The sequence below is a fragment of the Haliotis rubra genome, unplaced genomic scaffold (genome assembly GCF_003918875.1).
Source record: "Haliotis rubra isolate DU_JTF1 unplaced genomic scaffold, ASM391887v1 Scf84, whole genome shotgun sequence".
Taxonomy (NCBI): domain Eukaryota; kingdom Metazoa; phylum Mollusca; class Gastropoda; order Lepetellida; family Haliotidae; genus Haliotis; species Haliotis rubra.
The window spans coordinates 2,018,932-2,033,546 of record NW_025767568.1 but is presented as its reverse complement, the minus strand read 5'-3'; the positions used below and the strand labels follow the sequence as shown (position 1 = coordinate 2,033,546).

At 41.7% G+C, this 14,615-nt stretch overlaps 1 protein-coding gene across 1 annotated transcript; it reads right to left on the bottom strand.

The window, feature by feature from the left end:
- Positions 1 to 1,001: 1,001 nt before the first annotated feature.
- Positions 1,002 to 2,164, bottom strand: LOC124262487 (50 kDa gamma-zein-like). The gene is made up of 2 exons (XM_046696992.1): positions 1,939 to 2,164; positions 1,002 to 1,339 (listed from the first exon to the last, which is right to left on the bottom strand). Exons 1-2 carry the CDS (start codon positions 2,162 to 2,164, stop codon positions 1,002 to 1,004), a joined length of 564 nt encoding a protein of 187 aa, XP_046552948.1.
- Positions 2,165 to 14,615: the final 12,451 nt, after the last annotated feature.

The following is a 14,615-nucleotide window of genomic DNA, read 5'->3' as shown; positions in this document are numbered from 1 at the left end:
TAGCTATCGCGTGCTGCAGCTGATAGCTTTACCGCTCCACTCATACGGAACAACAACCCGGGTCATTTGGCGGCGGGAACAGGTGTGAATCTAACGGATAACGAAAGTGTATGCAATCAGCTACGCCTTCGACAACAAAACGTGTTTCCGTTTGTTTGAAAGAAAATTTACCCATCGTAGATATCAGGCAATTTATAGCTGGTAAAGAGACAATTTTAGGTATATCTATCTCCACGGAGGAATGGCGTAAATTAACCGCTAACATTGCGGCGTATAAATAATCTTATCAAAGCGTTACCGTGGCGTCTTTGTTAAAAGCAGCGTATTACTGTCTCGGGTTTTCTAGTGTCCGTAGATTTTACTACTGAAATAAGTGTGGGGAGAATGTATAACCACACCCGAAGGCATGACACACTGTTCCCAAAAATTACGACACGCTATTCTAAAAGTGTCACACGTCCTTCCCAATGTACGACTAACTGCTCCAAATGTATGACGTCGTTTCAAAAGTATGACGCGTTGTTCTAATAATTACACACGCTGGCTGTTCCAAAAGTATGACAGACCCCTTCAAAATCGTGTCATTAGCGTGAACCCGTTCCATAGATTTTACTGCTAAAAGTATGGGTAGAACGAATAATCACGCCAAAAGGTATGACATACCGTTCCAAAAGTATGACACGCTATTCCTAAAAGTATCCATCGTCGCACACAATGTACGACTAACTGATCTAAAAAGTATGACGGGGAAAGTTCTAAAAAACCCCTGTGACAACCATGCACCCCTTTTTCCAATCCAGACCTCGACATACCCTGTTGGGGTATCGCGAGAATAACGACAGAAATAGCGGAATATACATTTCCAGCGGAACACGCGATCCGTTCGTTTATTTTTTTAAAACAAAATATATTATTATCATCATCGTTGTTATAATCGACCGCCCGAGAAGGGAGGGCGTGCGCTTGTTCAGACACTAGCATCGGGCCTACTGTACTGCCTATCAGCTCGGCCACGAGCTTCTGCAACTTCGATGTCTCGTTGGTTTCTCCTTCCCTCGGTGCTGTTCGCCGTCCTCGGTGTCGCGCATAGGCGACGGTGATGCTGTAGGGTTCTTCTTCTTCTTCTTCTTCTTCTTCTGCTTCTTCCGATGGTTGCGTCGTCGGCGAGTTTTCTCTTTAATGCGTGGTTGGCTTCTTCGGCGTGGTGGTTCGTGGTTGTCGTCGCCGTGAGTGTGTTTTTTTCGTGGTGGTGTTCGGTGGTGCTGCTGCCGTTGTTGGTCGTGGTCGGGTGGTCTGCGTCGTCGTTGTTGTTGGTGGTGGTGTGGTCTCTTTTGGTCCCCTGAAGTGACAGGCTGGAGGATTGTATACTGAGACGCAGAGCCACCATGACGTGTGACAGGGCGTTCGTCAGGGCGTAGCTTATTTGGAACACGTCGTCGTTCTTACACATATGGTCGTTTGACTGTAGAGACATGACCATAGGTAATGGTGAATGGAGCGAGGTGAGGAAAAGATTATTATACAGCTGGAGGCGAGCTAAGGCTTTTATAGTAGAGAGCGACTGTCTAGCGAGCTATTACCTCTGGGGCGCGGATCGTCGAATCACGAGGCATTGGTTTCAGTAACCGTGAAGGCACGGTATAGGTCAACCTAGAGGTTCACGGGTCGCGAATAATGCGGCGTTGGTCGCGTGCTACCGCCGCTGGAGAAAACAAGCTATATGCTATCGTTGTTTGCAATGTACAAAGCATTCTTTAGGAGAGATGGGTGGTCCTGAAAAGGACCGTTGGGTGGTGTGAGGTGGACTCACAGCTGTAGAGTGCACTGACACTGATGAATTGTCATCCTTAAGCCTGATATGACACTTACTACCGTGCGTCAAACGTCTCATGTATGTGTCCTTCAGGATGGTACTACAATATACGCACTGAAATGTACCATTATAGTCTATAGTCCCGTTTGCATAGACTGGTAGACACCCCGGCATTGACGACACTGCCATGCAGGACACGCTGATGATGATTGGTATGGTGATGGTGGCGATGGTGCTGATGCTTCCACCGACATCAGCTCTAAATCCCAATTCTCTTCGCGTTGGCAGCAGTGACTCCACTCTTGCCCCTTCTGATGCCATTGAGAATAATTCTGCCTCCCAGTCTTCCATCCTATCAGTTGTAACACAGCCCCTGTCCCTCCCCGTCATATAGCAGGGCTCAGCCATTCAAAGGACACAACGTCATCACCTCGTGATCGAGCATGACGTTGTTGAAGTATGACGAGTTAATACAAATTCACCTACGTGTCCTTGTTTGTGACGTCATAAAAGGAGAGAGTCCTCTCAGAGGAGTCATGGCCGTTCGCGAGGTCATGAATTGCATACCGATGTTACAGCTGTCTCTCACACCTCTAGGTTGTGTGTTTCAATACGTACTTTCTTAATCAGTAGCATTCAATCCTTATCTAATTTAAACACATTTCGAAACGTTCGACATTCATGTTGTACGTTTTCTGCAGATGTTATCTACAGTAAAGGGCGGAGAAAGTATAACTCCTACCAAAGGTATGACACAGCGTCCCAAGCGTGGAACAATTCGTTCCAGAAGTATGACAAATCCTCCCAAAAGTGTAACTTAGCCTCGTTACAATTCTCACAGATTTTACTACTAAAATGACGGGAGAATGTATAACCAGCGCAAAAGTATGACACACTGTTCCAAAAGTATGACACCCCTTATAAAAATATGATAAGCTGTTTTCAAAGTATGACACACTGTTCCAAAAGTATGACACACCCTTATAAAATATGATAAGCTGTTTTCAAAGTATGACACTCTGTTCCAAAAGTATGACACACCCTTATAAAAATATTATAAGCTGTTTTCAAAGTATGACCAACCGTATCAGAAGTAGGGTAGACCATTCCAAAAGTATCACCGACCCTTATAAAAATACGATACAGTGTTTTCAAACTATGACACACTACACCTAAGCCGTGTTTACCTGCCTATCTTAGCGTGTCTGATTGCTAGACATGAGGTCAAGATGTTCCACTCCCGATGGTTACACAGCAGTAAAAGTGGTTTATTAAAGTGTCGCATGTTGTGGTTGACACTAGTCGGCTATAGAGAGTTGGACAGTATATAATACAATGTGATCATTTTAGCAGTACTGCTATACACTAATGCAGATGACGGGCAGTTTACCTCTCCATCTAAAATACTGTGCGGGCGAGATTTGCAATGGTTTGGCAATACTACCCCTTTTCTTAAAACCGTCTGTGGTGGCATTGCTTTACGACCGCAGTTGAAAGGATTATCGCGTCAACGCACACCATGGAAGACATCGACAGAGAAATGGTGTATAAGATAGTAGATGTAATTTTCGCGACTTCATGTGAGTTTATTGGGAAAACTGGTGAGACGGCGGCGACGACCGCACGACTGTGTATTAGAGACGATTAGGGCAATTAACCCTGTTGGCGATGTTTGAGAGGCGGTAGGTAAGTCTATGTGAAGGGAAAAATGTGTAGAGACGGCGGTGGACACTCACGACTGTGCATAATAAGGGTCGATTAGAGCAGTTAGGCCAATTAACGATATGCGTGGGGTTATTTTCGAAGGAGAGGGTGTAGAGACGGCGGGGTGGACACTAGCGGTCATGTATAATAGGGGACGATTAGAGCGGCTAGGCCAATTATCGATGTACGTAGGGTTATTTTCGAAGGAGAGGGTGTAGAGAGCGAAGGGGTGGACACTAGCGGTCATGTATAATAGGGGACGATTGGAGCAGTTAGGCCGATTAACGATGTATGTAGGGGTTATTTTGAAGGCTTCGGCACACGCTGGAGTCGAAACGATTAGCGTAATAAGGGGTGGTTAGACCCATCAGCAGGAATATACGATAAACCGAGGACATATGGTGCGTAAGATAATAGAGACGATTTTCGTCTTCCTGCTGCTTGTGTCGGACGTGTATGGTCATGTCTACAACGCGGACAGCTCAATTACCCTTCGGGACCTTTGGGGTGCATATCACTCTCAAACCATACCGTCAACAGCTATCCGTACAGTTTGGACGTAATGAGCCTTTTCTTAAAAACAACTATGGCGGTATAAGTCTCAGAGATACTTTGGTAAAGGTGTGTGGTAATAAAATAGACTGTAGTGGGGTGAAGAGATTAGAATATCCTATACTGTTTATTTGCAACACGGACAGGAAAAGCGAACCGGGTAGATTACACATGCACGACTCGTGCGGTATAGATTACACACGAATATGGCCCGAATTTCACGATTTTGTGGCAAAATACGGTCGTTTAGATTATTATTACTACAAAAGAGTTCGTGTAAAGCCTGTCGTCGGTAGCTTGCGATCACCATTTCAGTAAAAGTAATACGCTTCCATGGTTTCAGATGGCATGATAATACCAAGAAGAGTATACTCAGGAACTTTAAGAGCCATGGATTTTGGACGAGGGAAAAATTAGGTTATTGATAGAGCTGTAGGAATGTTCTCGATTTTTTCCCACGCCGCCGTCTCGAAGCAAACCGATTTTACCAGCCAACCATACAAAGAGGTGTTAAGCCCGGCTTTTAAGCTTACGCAGCTAGGTACCCACGGCGATAACGCCCGTGTTTGATGTAATAGGTATAATTATGTCCAAGACCGAGTTGACCCCTTACCGTCCAATGGCAGGACGAAGCCCTTAGGTCACACCCCTATTCTTTTCGCACGTAACGCTGATGGTGTCGCGAGTATCACGAGCACCGACACGCAGTAGCTAGTTAGAAGCCGTCTGCCCGTGAGTGAGGTTGTATATTTTGAGTGCTCCGTACCATGATGTCCTGCTGCTACGTTCCCGAATCGTATAATGAGCAGAGGGATGGAGAAAGATGTAAACTTTTCTTCAATAAGAAGGAAAAGTATAAGCCATCATCGCACTCTGGAAGCGAAGACACCTTGTCGGTGGGCCGGAAAATATGGTCTCCCAACTGTTTTGTGAGTAGAAATGTAGTTGTGCATATTTACGAATAAAATTTGTGAAATGTTGTTTTTACTAGTGTCTGTTGTGTTTTATATAAAAGTGTTGACGTTGTCTACCTCGTGGGTATATTTTGGGGTGGTTTAAACAACGGGGATACAGTGTTCGTCGCGGTCTAGTATTGTAGAGAGCTTTACATAGACTGTCCGACTCAATATCTTCTTTGTTGTATTTGGTAGAATATAACCGCCCTCCCGTGCTGTATTGTAGAGAGCTTTACATAAACTGGAGGGTGTGTTATTTTTGAGTGTCTTGTTACATTTGTTTTGCTGCCTAGTATTGTAGAGAGCTTTACATTGGCAGTACGACATTTACAGACCTCCTTCAAAATTATTATTCATTCCCGCTTTGGGTTTACGATACGAGGTAAAGAACGTAACACTCGGTACCACTCTTGCTGCTTTGCCGTTTTCTACCTCACATTTTGTTTCATGTAGAATATCGCCGTCTTACCGTCTTGTGACGGAAATGTGCTGCTACCATACTACTAGGTTTTATAATCTTTATATATATTCTATTTCAATGTCAAGTGTTCTCGTCACGATATGGCTGAAATATTGCCGATGTGACGTTAAATAATAACTCACTCACTCACATATGTGAGAGGTCAGTTACGTTTCTGCAAAATAAAGGAAAGAAATGGATTATTAAATGTTTCGATACATACTGTCTGCAAAATTAAGGGGCACATATATTCCAGTAAAACAGAGACTTTGTTATATAGGAAATACACCACCCCTCCCCACCGCGAAAATCAAATAGTCGCGCCCTTGAACCCAACAAATCAGCTGAAGCTATGTGCTGTCGTACAGCCTCGTGAAGTTCAAGCCTGGACTCAAATCACAGGTGTCTGAAACAATGGAGCACTGTGAGACAGTGGAAATCAACTTCGACAAGAAATTGCACACATAATGCATCACCAAATATCTTACTTGTACATGATCATGCATGAATCAGTCCCATGTTTCAAAATCTACAGTATGTATGTGTGTGGCAGTGTCATATTTTATTTATCAGTGTAAATACGGTATCAGGCGAGCTAAGCTTTTCATGATTTTCATAACTTTCTGGGTATATCAGCGTGTGTTTTAATCTATTCTTTTTTCAAACAAATTTTTCAGAGGTTGATGAGCTCAAAAACAGTATTGGAGGTTACTGAGATATGAATACAAGTGTGAGGTGGGAGTGTGAGGTGTGAGGTTATTTTGACAGTGAGATTAGCATTGTATAGAGAACTGCCGCACAGAATGTGGGAAGGTGGGTCGCTAAGCGTTACTTAATCCAGCTAGACAAGTGGTTTTACACATAAGAAAGTGTCACCTTATTCTTTTGTGAAAATACGATCCTGCGTTTAGTACATTTCAAGTTAGTCTGTTTCGTTCACTCATAACGACAGTGAAACCAATGGCTGAAAGAAATATGTACAATTATCGTGCCCACCACGTACCACACAACCACCCACCTTCATCATAACCACCACCACCACCACCACCACCACCACCACCACTACTCCTACTGCTACTGCTGCTACTACTACTATTACTTTAACTGCTACTACTATTACTACCACCACCATGGCTACCAGTACTACTACTGCTGCTGCTGCTACTGCCACTACTACTATTACTACCACCACAACCACTAACACTACTGCTACTACTACTACTGCTACTGCTACTACTGGCACCCATGAAGGGCCACCTCCTCGTGGTGGGTGCTGGGTCACGCTAAGCGCCCTTCACCCCCGTTGTGGACCCGGGGGGATATATGGTCCACCAACCCGTTTGCCGTGGGTTGCGCCCCTGTGTCGGTGGAGGACGGGATTCTGGTGGTTGAGGGCAATAGGAGCCTGGAACCGTGTTCCTGTTGCCCAACACACCACTTTGACCCTTACTTCACCTAGACGGGTGGTAGAACTGGCCCGGTTCTATCAATCGGCTGGTCACGCCAGGCCCTGTGCATAGTGAGTATTATTGCACATATTTCATATATCATTTTGGTCTTGGCTACTCTAAATTTAAATTATTCATGATATTGTATTGCCTAGAGTCCTATGCCAGAAGGCGGTGGCTCATGGGCCAATCTGGCATTACTGACCTCCGGGTTCTAATCGTCTTCAGAAAACTGTCAAGGGCGGACCAGCCTGACTTTTCTTCTGTTTGGCAATATTAGCTTCCTGTGTCTGTCTTGCTCGAGTATAACATCCCTGTAACCCTGGTGTTCTCTAGTCGGTTTCCACTTCAACACCGTCCTTGTTGACACTCCATGGTGGGTGGGGAGCGGGGATGTTGAACCTACATTTATTCATTATGGCTACCCAACTATCTTCTGGTTCTCGTTCTCAACCAAAGAGAAAACATATAGATTTAGACTTTGTATCGTCTTCTGATGACGAATCAGAGACAACTGGTTTGGATTCTTGGCCCCGTTTCCTGGTTGTACAGGGAATTGAAGGACAACCATTAAAGCTCAACCCTTTTGCAATATCTAAAGCTATTGCTGGAATATGTGGCGATGTTAAAAACGTTACTCGCCTCAGAACAGGTGCCTTGCTGGTGGAATGTGCCAGGAAGCAACAGTCACTCAATTTGCTCAAAGCACGTCACTTTGCAAATACCAGGATTGATGTCTCGCCACATAGAACATTGAATTCTTGTCGAGGCATTGTCCGCGATAGGGCACAATGTCTGTCTGATATGACAGAAGTCGACATTGCATCAGAACTTCAGTCACAAGGTGTCACGTCCGTGAAAAGATTCACAAGAAAAGATGGGGAGAAGATTCTCAAAACCAACACATATCTTTTTACATTTTGTCTTTCAACCATACCAACAACAATTAAAGCCGGATATTTTAACATCGGGGTGGAAGTCTACATCCCGAATCCTCTTCGGTGTTTTAAGTGTCAGCAGTTTGGACACGGTGCTACCGCATGTAACAACACTCAAATTTGTTCTCGCTGTACTGGAAAACATGACAATGCCGACTGCACAAATGACATCAAGTGTGCAAATTGTCATGGTGAACATATGTCCTCCTCCAGATCATGTCCAGCCTTTGAAAGACAAGCCCAAATTCTGAAAATTAAACACACAAATAATATCTCTTTTGCTGAAGCAAAGAAATTGATACCAAGCACTTTTCAGTTCTCTCAACAAAAAAACGTACTCTGCTGCAGTATCTACTTCCCGTCCGAAGGTTGACCATGAGTGCCAAACGGCCATCTCCTGGGTCTCAGAAAAGCAGACTATTCTTTATAACATTTCTGAAGAGGCTACGGGAACATCCACCCAGACAGAAGCTTACCCAGAAGCTCAGCCAGTACCTGGTACCCACACAAAACATCCTCCTAAGCCGCCATCTCAACCTTATAAGAAACAACCCGACACCGTTCAGTTGTCAAAAAAGAAAGGGAAGAAATTAAATAGGAAAGTACCAATTATTGTCCCTTCACCTTCTGAGGTTCCCCTAGAGAACCCATTTGGACTTCTTGACATGGAAGTTACCCTGTCCTCCCAAGACAGGAGGGGGACTAGCTCTTCCTCACACTCACGAGAGCGATCGCCAATTGAGGCGCCACCATGACTCAAATGGCCAACATAATTCAGTGGAATTGCAGAGGACTGAAAAATAACTTCAGTGAAATCCAATTACTAATTCAAGATCTTCAACCGTCAGCATTTTGTCTTCAAGAGACATATTTAAAAAGCACAGACACCTTTAAATTAAGACAATACACCGATTATCATTCCTTTTCTCCTGTGGGAGATAGAGCAATTGGAGGTGCTTCTATTTTAGTTCGGCAGGGCATCATACATAGCCCTGTATCACTCAACACAAATCTGCAAACTGTAGCTGTTCGTCTGACGCTGCATTTTGCCTTGACTCTGTGCAGTTTATATATCCCTCCTTCTTCTGAAATTCGTCAATCGGACCTTCACAATCTATATGATCAACTTCCAAAGCCATGTCTCATCATGGGTGACCTCAATGGACACAACCCGCTTTGGGGAAGTGCCAACACAAATAATAAAGGTAAAGTTATCGAGGAATTCATTTCTGATAATAATTTATGTATTTTCAATACCGATTCAGCCACGTATCTACATCCAGCTACGGGAACATATTCTTCCCTGGATCTCTCACTTGCTGACTCCAATTTATATAATGAATTTGAGTGGATGGTCCATGATGACCTATGTGGCAGTGACCACTTTCCCACTATTCTCAAAACAATCGACCCTGGTGATGATCCACCTTTATCAAGAAGGAACTTTGCCAGGGCTGATTGGTCATTATATGAGACACTGTGTACTGACAACTTACAACATGATGCATTTGCGAACAGTGAAGATCCCATACAGTTGTTTTCAGATATGCTCAATGGCATTGCTGACCAAACTATACCAAAGTCCTCTGCAGTTCCACATATTCGTAAGCCATGGTTTGATAATGCATGTAAACAGGCCAGAAAGAACAGGAAGAAAGCTGAAAAATATTTTCGGCGACATCCTACTGTTCATAACTTAAATAAAGTCAAAATTTTAAATGCCAAGGCTCGACGTACATTTAAACAGAATAAGCGTCAGTCTTGGAGGAAATATGTTTCTAAGATAAATTCACGCACACCGATTTCAAAGGTGTGGAACATGATCCAAAGAATTAAGGGCAAAGGTTCCAAATCTACTGTTCACCATCTGAAGGATGGTGACAATATATTAACTAATAAAACCGATATTGTGAACAAGCTTGGCGAAACTCTCGCCAAACATTCATCTTCATCGAATTATGTTCCTGAATTTCAGAAACACCAGAAACAACAGGAGAAGAAAAGAATTAACTTTAAATCAGATAATGGTGAAGACTATAACGGGTTGTTTTCACTACATGAGCTACATACCGCCCTTGAGCAAGCTCATGATACAGCAGCAGGAGCTGATAATATACACTATCAGCTCTTGAAACATTTACCTGAATCATGTTTGGAAACACTTTTGAATATTTTTGACACAATATGGACTTCAGGGAATTTCCCACCTTCGTGGCGTAATGCCATTGTAGTCCCTATTCCAAAACCTGGCCGGGATCATACTGATCCATCAAATTACAGACCAATCTCTTTAACGAGTTGCGTCTGTAAAACCATGGAACGAATGGTAAACAATAGATTAACCTGGTATCTTGAAACCAACAACCTTATAACAAATATTCAATGTGGTTTCAGGAAAAATCGTAGTACCATTGATCATCTGGTACGATTAGAATCCTTTGTCAAAAATGCAATAGTACATAAACAACATGCAGTATCGATATTCTTTGATCTCGAGAAAGCGTACGATACCACCTGGAAGCATGGCATTTTGGAAGGATTTACATGATTTTGGTTTGAGGGTCGTTTACCTCTTTTTATATCACAGTTTTTAAAAGACAGGCAATTTCAAGTCCGAGTGGGTTCTACCCTGTCTGACCATTATAATCAGGATCAGGGTGTCCCTCAAGGCAGTATTTTGTCTGTCACTTTATTTAGTATCAAGATTAACAGTTTGTCAAAGGTTTTAAATGATTCCATTGATGGATCACTTTTGTGGATGATTTTAATATTTCTTGTCGCGGTAAGAATATGCATACCATTGAACGGCAACTACAGTTATGTTTAAACAAAATAAATAAATGGTGTCTTGAAAACGGCTTTAAATTTTCTAAATCAAAACTAATTGCATACATTTCTGCCGTAAATATAAACCACATAAAGACCCAGAACTGTTTTTAAATGACACTCCCATCAAGGTTGTAAAGAGGCCAAGTTCTTAGGTCTCATTTTCGACTCCCATTTAACTTTTCTTCCGCATATCAAATCCTAAAACTAAATGCCTGAAGGCACTCGATTTATTGAAAGTCGTGTCTAATTCAAGGTGGGGAGGGATCAAGCTACGCTCCTACACCTTTACAGATCACTTGTCCGCTCGAAGCTTGATTATGGCTCCATCGTATATGGTGGAGCCTGCACAAACAACTTAAAACTCTTAGATTCAGTCCACCATCAAGGTCTGAGACTTTGTCTTGGGTCTTTTAGAACTTCTCCTATTGATAGTCTCTATGTTGAGGCTGATGAGCCATCCTTACCCAACGTCGTATCAAACTCTCTTTGCAGTATATAACAAAACTCTATTCTAACAAGTCTAATCCCGCATTTAACTGTGTTTTCAATCCTTCTTATGAGGAGTTGTACAACAAAAAGCCTTCTCTTGTTCCGCCTCTTGGTTTAAGAATTAAACCATTTCTTTCTGCTGCCGGCATTGAGCTGGAAAATATAGCTCCTTCCCGTCTTCTTTCTTCTCCGCCTTGGCAATTGGTTAGGCCACAAGTTGACCTAACATTAACTACATTTAAAAATCAGAAACAAATGAATTACAGTATAAACAAGAATTTAGTCAATTAAGAAATAAATATAATACATACAAATCCTTATTTACAGATGGGTCCAAGGATGGTGGCGCAGTGGCATGTGCCACTGTCATTGGATCCAGAACAATATCTTCTAGAATACCCGATAACAGCTGTATATTTACAGCAGAAGCAAACGCCATATTAACGGCTCTTAAATATATTCAAAGACATCCTAAACATAAACAGTACATAATCTTTTCCGATTCCCTTTCATGTCTTCAGGCTATTAAAAATATTTCTTGTAAACATCCACTTTTATTAGACATTATTGAATTGTATAATGAGCTTGCTACTGGCCAGTGCGACATCGTCTTTTGTTGGTTACCCAGCCACGTTGGCATTTCTGGGAATACCATGGCTGATCTTGCTGCCAAGGCAGCACTCAACAAATCTGTGACACCACTTCTTATTCCATACTCTGATTATAAAGCTGGCATTAGAACTTACATCCGTGATCTGATGCAGAAGAAGTGGGACGCCCAAGTAGGTATTAATAAGTTACATGCAATAAAACCCTATATTGGTTACACCTACTTGGGTTGTCAGTCCAGATTTGAAGAGGTCATTATGCGAAGATGTCGCATTGGCCATACCAGATATACTCATGAATATTTATTGAAAGGCGAAGATCCTCCGTTTTGTATCCCTTGTGATGAAAGGATCACAGTCAAGCATGTCTTGCTTGACTGCATTGAATATTCCATCACAAGGGATAAGTATTTTAATGTCAAAACATTGAAGGATCTTTTTAATAATGTTAGTTCTCATTTAGTTATTGCCTTTTTAAAAGAATTAGATTTATTAACTGATTTGTAAATAGATAAATATTTTATTATTGGTAATTTAAATTAGTCACTGAGATTGTTAGTGGCTGTACCCTCAAAGGGGGTTGACGTAGCGTAAAATTATTGTCCTCCTGAGAGGGTACGTAAGTCCCAAAACTTTCAAAGTAAAATATAAATTATCACATTTTAAACGTAGTATTTTTGTTATTTTAACTGTTGGCTAAATTTTCCTACAATCGCCAGCGGCTGAAGGGATGGTGTAAATCCAGCTAGGATCCATGCAGGTAGCAAAAAGTAATGTAAGTCCCCATGGCTCCTAGCATGGTGATCTACCTTCAGTTGGTGGCGATCTATAGCCCATTTTTATATTGTGTTGTCCCCTATAGTTAAAATGTTTTAGATTCAATTACTAGTTTTACATATATATCTGTGATTATCTAGTTATTTTACTGTCCTTCGTCGGCAGAATTTTATAATTTACATATATTTCATTCCAATATCAAATGTTCTCGTCACGATATGGCTGAAATATTGCCGATGTGACGTTAAATATTAACTCACTCACTTAAATTGTTGATATATTTATAACTTGCTTTAGTCACGATATGGCTGAAATATTGCCGATGTGACTTTAAATCTTAACTCACTCACTCACTCACTTGGAAAAATTACGTTTCCAAAATAAATTCCCGTACTCCTATGTCAAGGGTATGGAATATGATCCAAAAAATCAAAGGCAAGGGTTCAAATCTAGTGGTATTCAACATCTCAAAGATGATAATGACATCCTAACTGCAAAATGTGATATTGCAAATACGTTGGGGGAAACTTTGGCTAAACATTCGTCTTCCTCAAATTATAATACAAAATTTCAGGCTTATCAAACACAACAAGAAAAGAAAAAAAGTGAATTTTCAATCTGATAATGGTGAAGATTATAATGAGGTCTTTTCATTACATGAACTTCACACTGCTTTATCACAAGCTCATGATACTGCAACGGGACCTGATGCTATCCATTACCAACTTTTAAAACACTTGCCTGAATCTTGCCTGGAAACTTTACTTAACATTTTTGACCATATTTGGATAACGGGATATTTTCCTCCTTCATGGTGAAACGCCGTAGTTGTTCCTATCCCAAAGTCTGGCAGGGATCATACAGATCCATCTAATTATCGGCCTATTTCCTTAACTAGCTGTGTTTGTAAAACCATGGAGCGAATGGTCAATAATCGCTTAGTTTGGTTTTTAGAAACCAACAATGTAATCACTGATATACAATGTGGTTTCCGTAGAAACCGAAGTACAGTTGACCACTTGGTTCGTTTGGAATCATTTGTTAAAAATTATTTTATTAAAAAACAACATGCTGTATCCATCTTTTTTTATCTTGAAAAAGCTTATGACACCACTTGGAAGCATGGTATTTTAAAAGATTTACAAGCCTTTGGGTTGAGAGGTCGCTTGCCTCAATTTATAACTAATTTTTTATCTGACAGACAGTTTAAAGTTCGTGTGGGATCAACCTTGTCAGACTTCTTTAATCAAGACCAATGTGTTCCACAGGGCAGTATTCTGTCTGTGACTTTATTTAGCATTACGATAAATAGCCTTTCAAAGGTTTTAAGTGATTCAGTTGATGGATCACTATTTGTGGATGATTTTAATGTTTCTTGTAGAGGTAGCAATATGCATACAATAGAGAGACAATTACAACTTTGTCTCAATAAAATCGACAAATGGTCACTTGAAAACGGGTTTAAATTTTCTATAGCAAAAACTAATTGTATACATTTCTGCAGAAAATATAAACCGCATAAAGATCCAGAATTATTTTTAAATGGCACCCCTATCAAAGTTGTGAAGGAGGCCAGGTTCTTGGGTTTAATTTTTGACTCACATTTGACGTTTCTGCCGCATATTGGGTCCCTAAAAGCTAAATGCATGAAGGCGCTTGACTTGATGAAGGTCGTTTCGGATTCTGGGTGGGGAGGGGATCAGGCTGCCCTCTTACATCTGTATCGGTCATTGGTCCGCTCCAGGCTTGGTTGTGGCTCCGTCGTGTGTGGTGGAGCCTGCGTATTCTGTCCATCACCGGGGCTTGAGACTTTGTCTTGGGTCCTTTCGAGCTTCTCCTGTTGACGGTCTCTACGTCGAGGCGGATGAGCCATCTCTTGCACAGCGCCGTGTAGAATTGTCTTTACAATATATTACTAAACTATATTCTAATGAGTCTAACCCTGCATATAACTGTGTCTTTCATCCCCTCTATGAGGATTTATACAACAAAAAACCTTCTCTTGTTCCGCCTCTTGGGCACCGAACTAAGCCATTCCTGT

Bases quoted from the DNA above. Each gene is read 5' to 3' on its own strand.
- LOC124262487 (XM_046696992.1), bottom strand. From the start codon at position 2,164: ATGGAAGACTGGGAGGCAGAATTATTCTCAATGGCATCAGAAGGGGCA. The intron at 1,340-1,938 runs GTACATTTCAGT...CTGTCACTTCAG, and splicing joins CGGGACTATAGACTATAATG to GGGACCAAAAGAGACCACAC.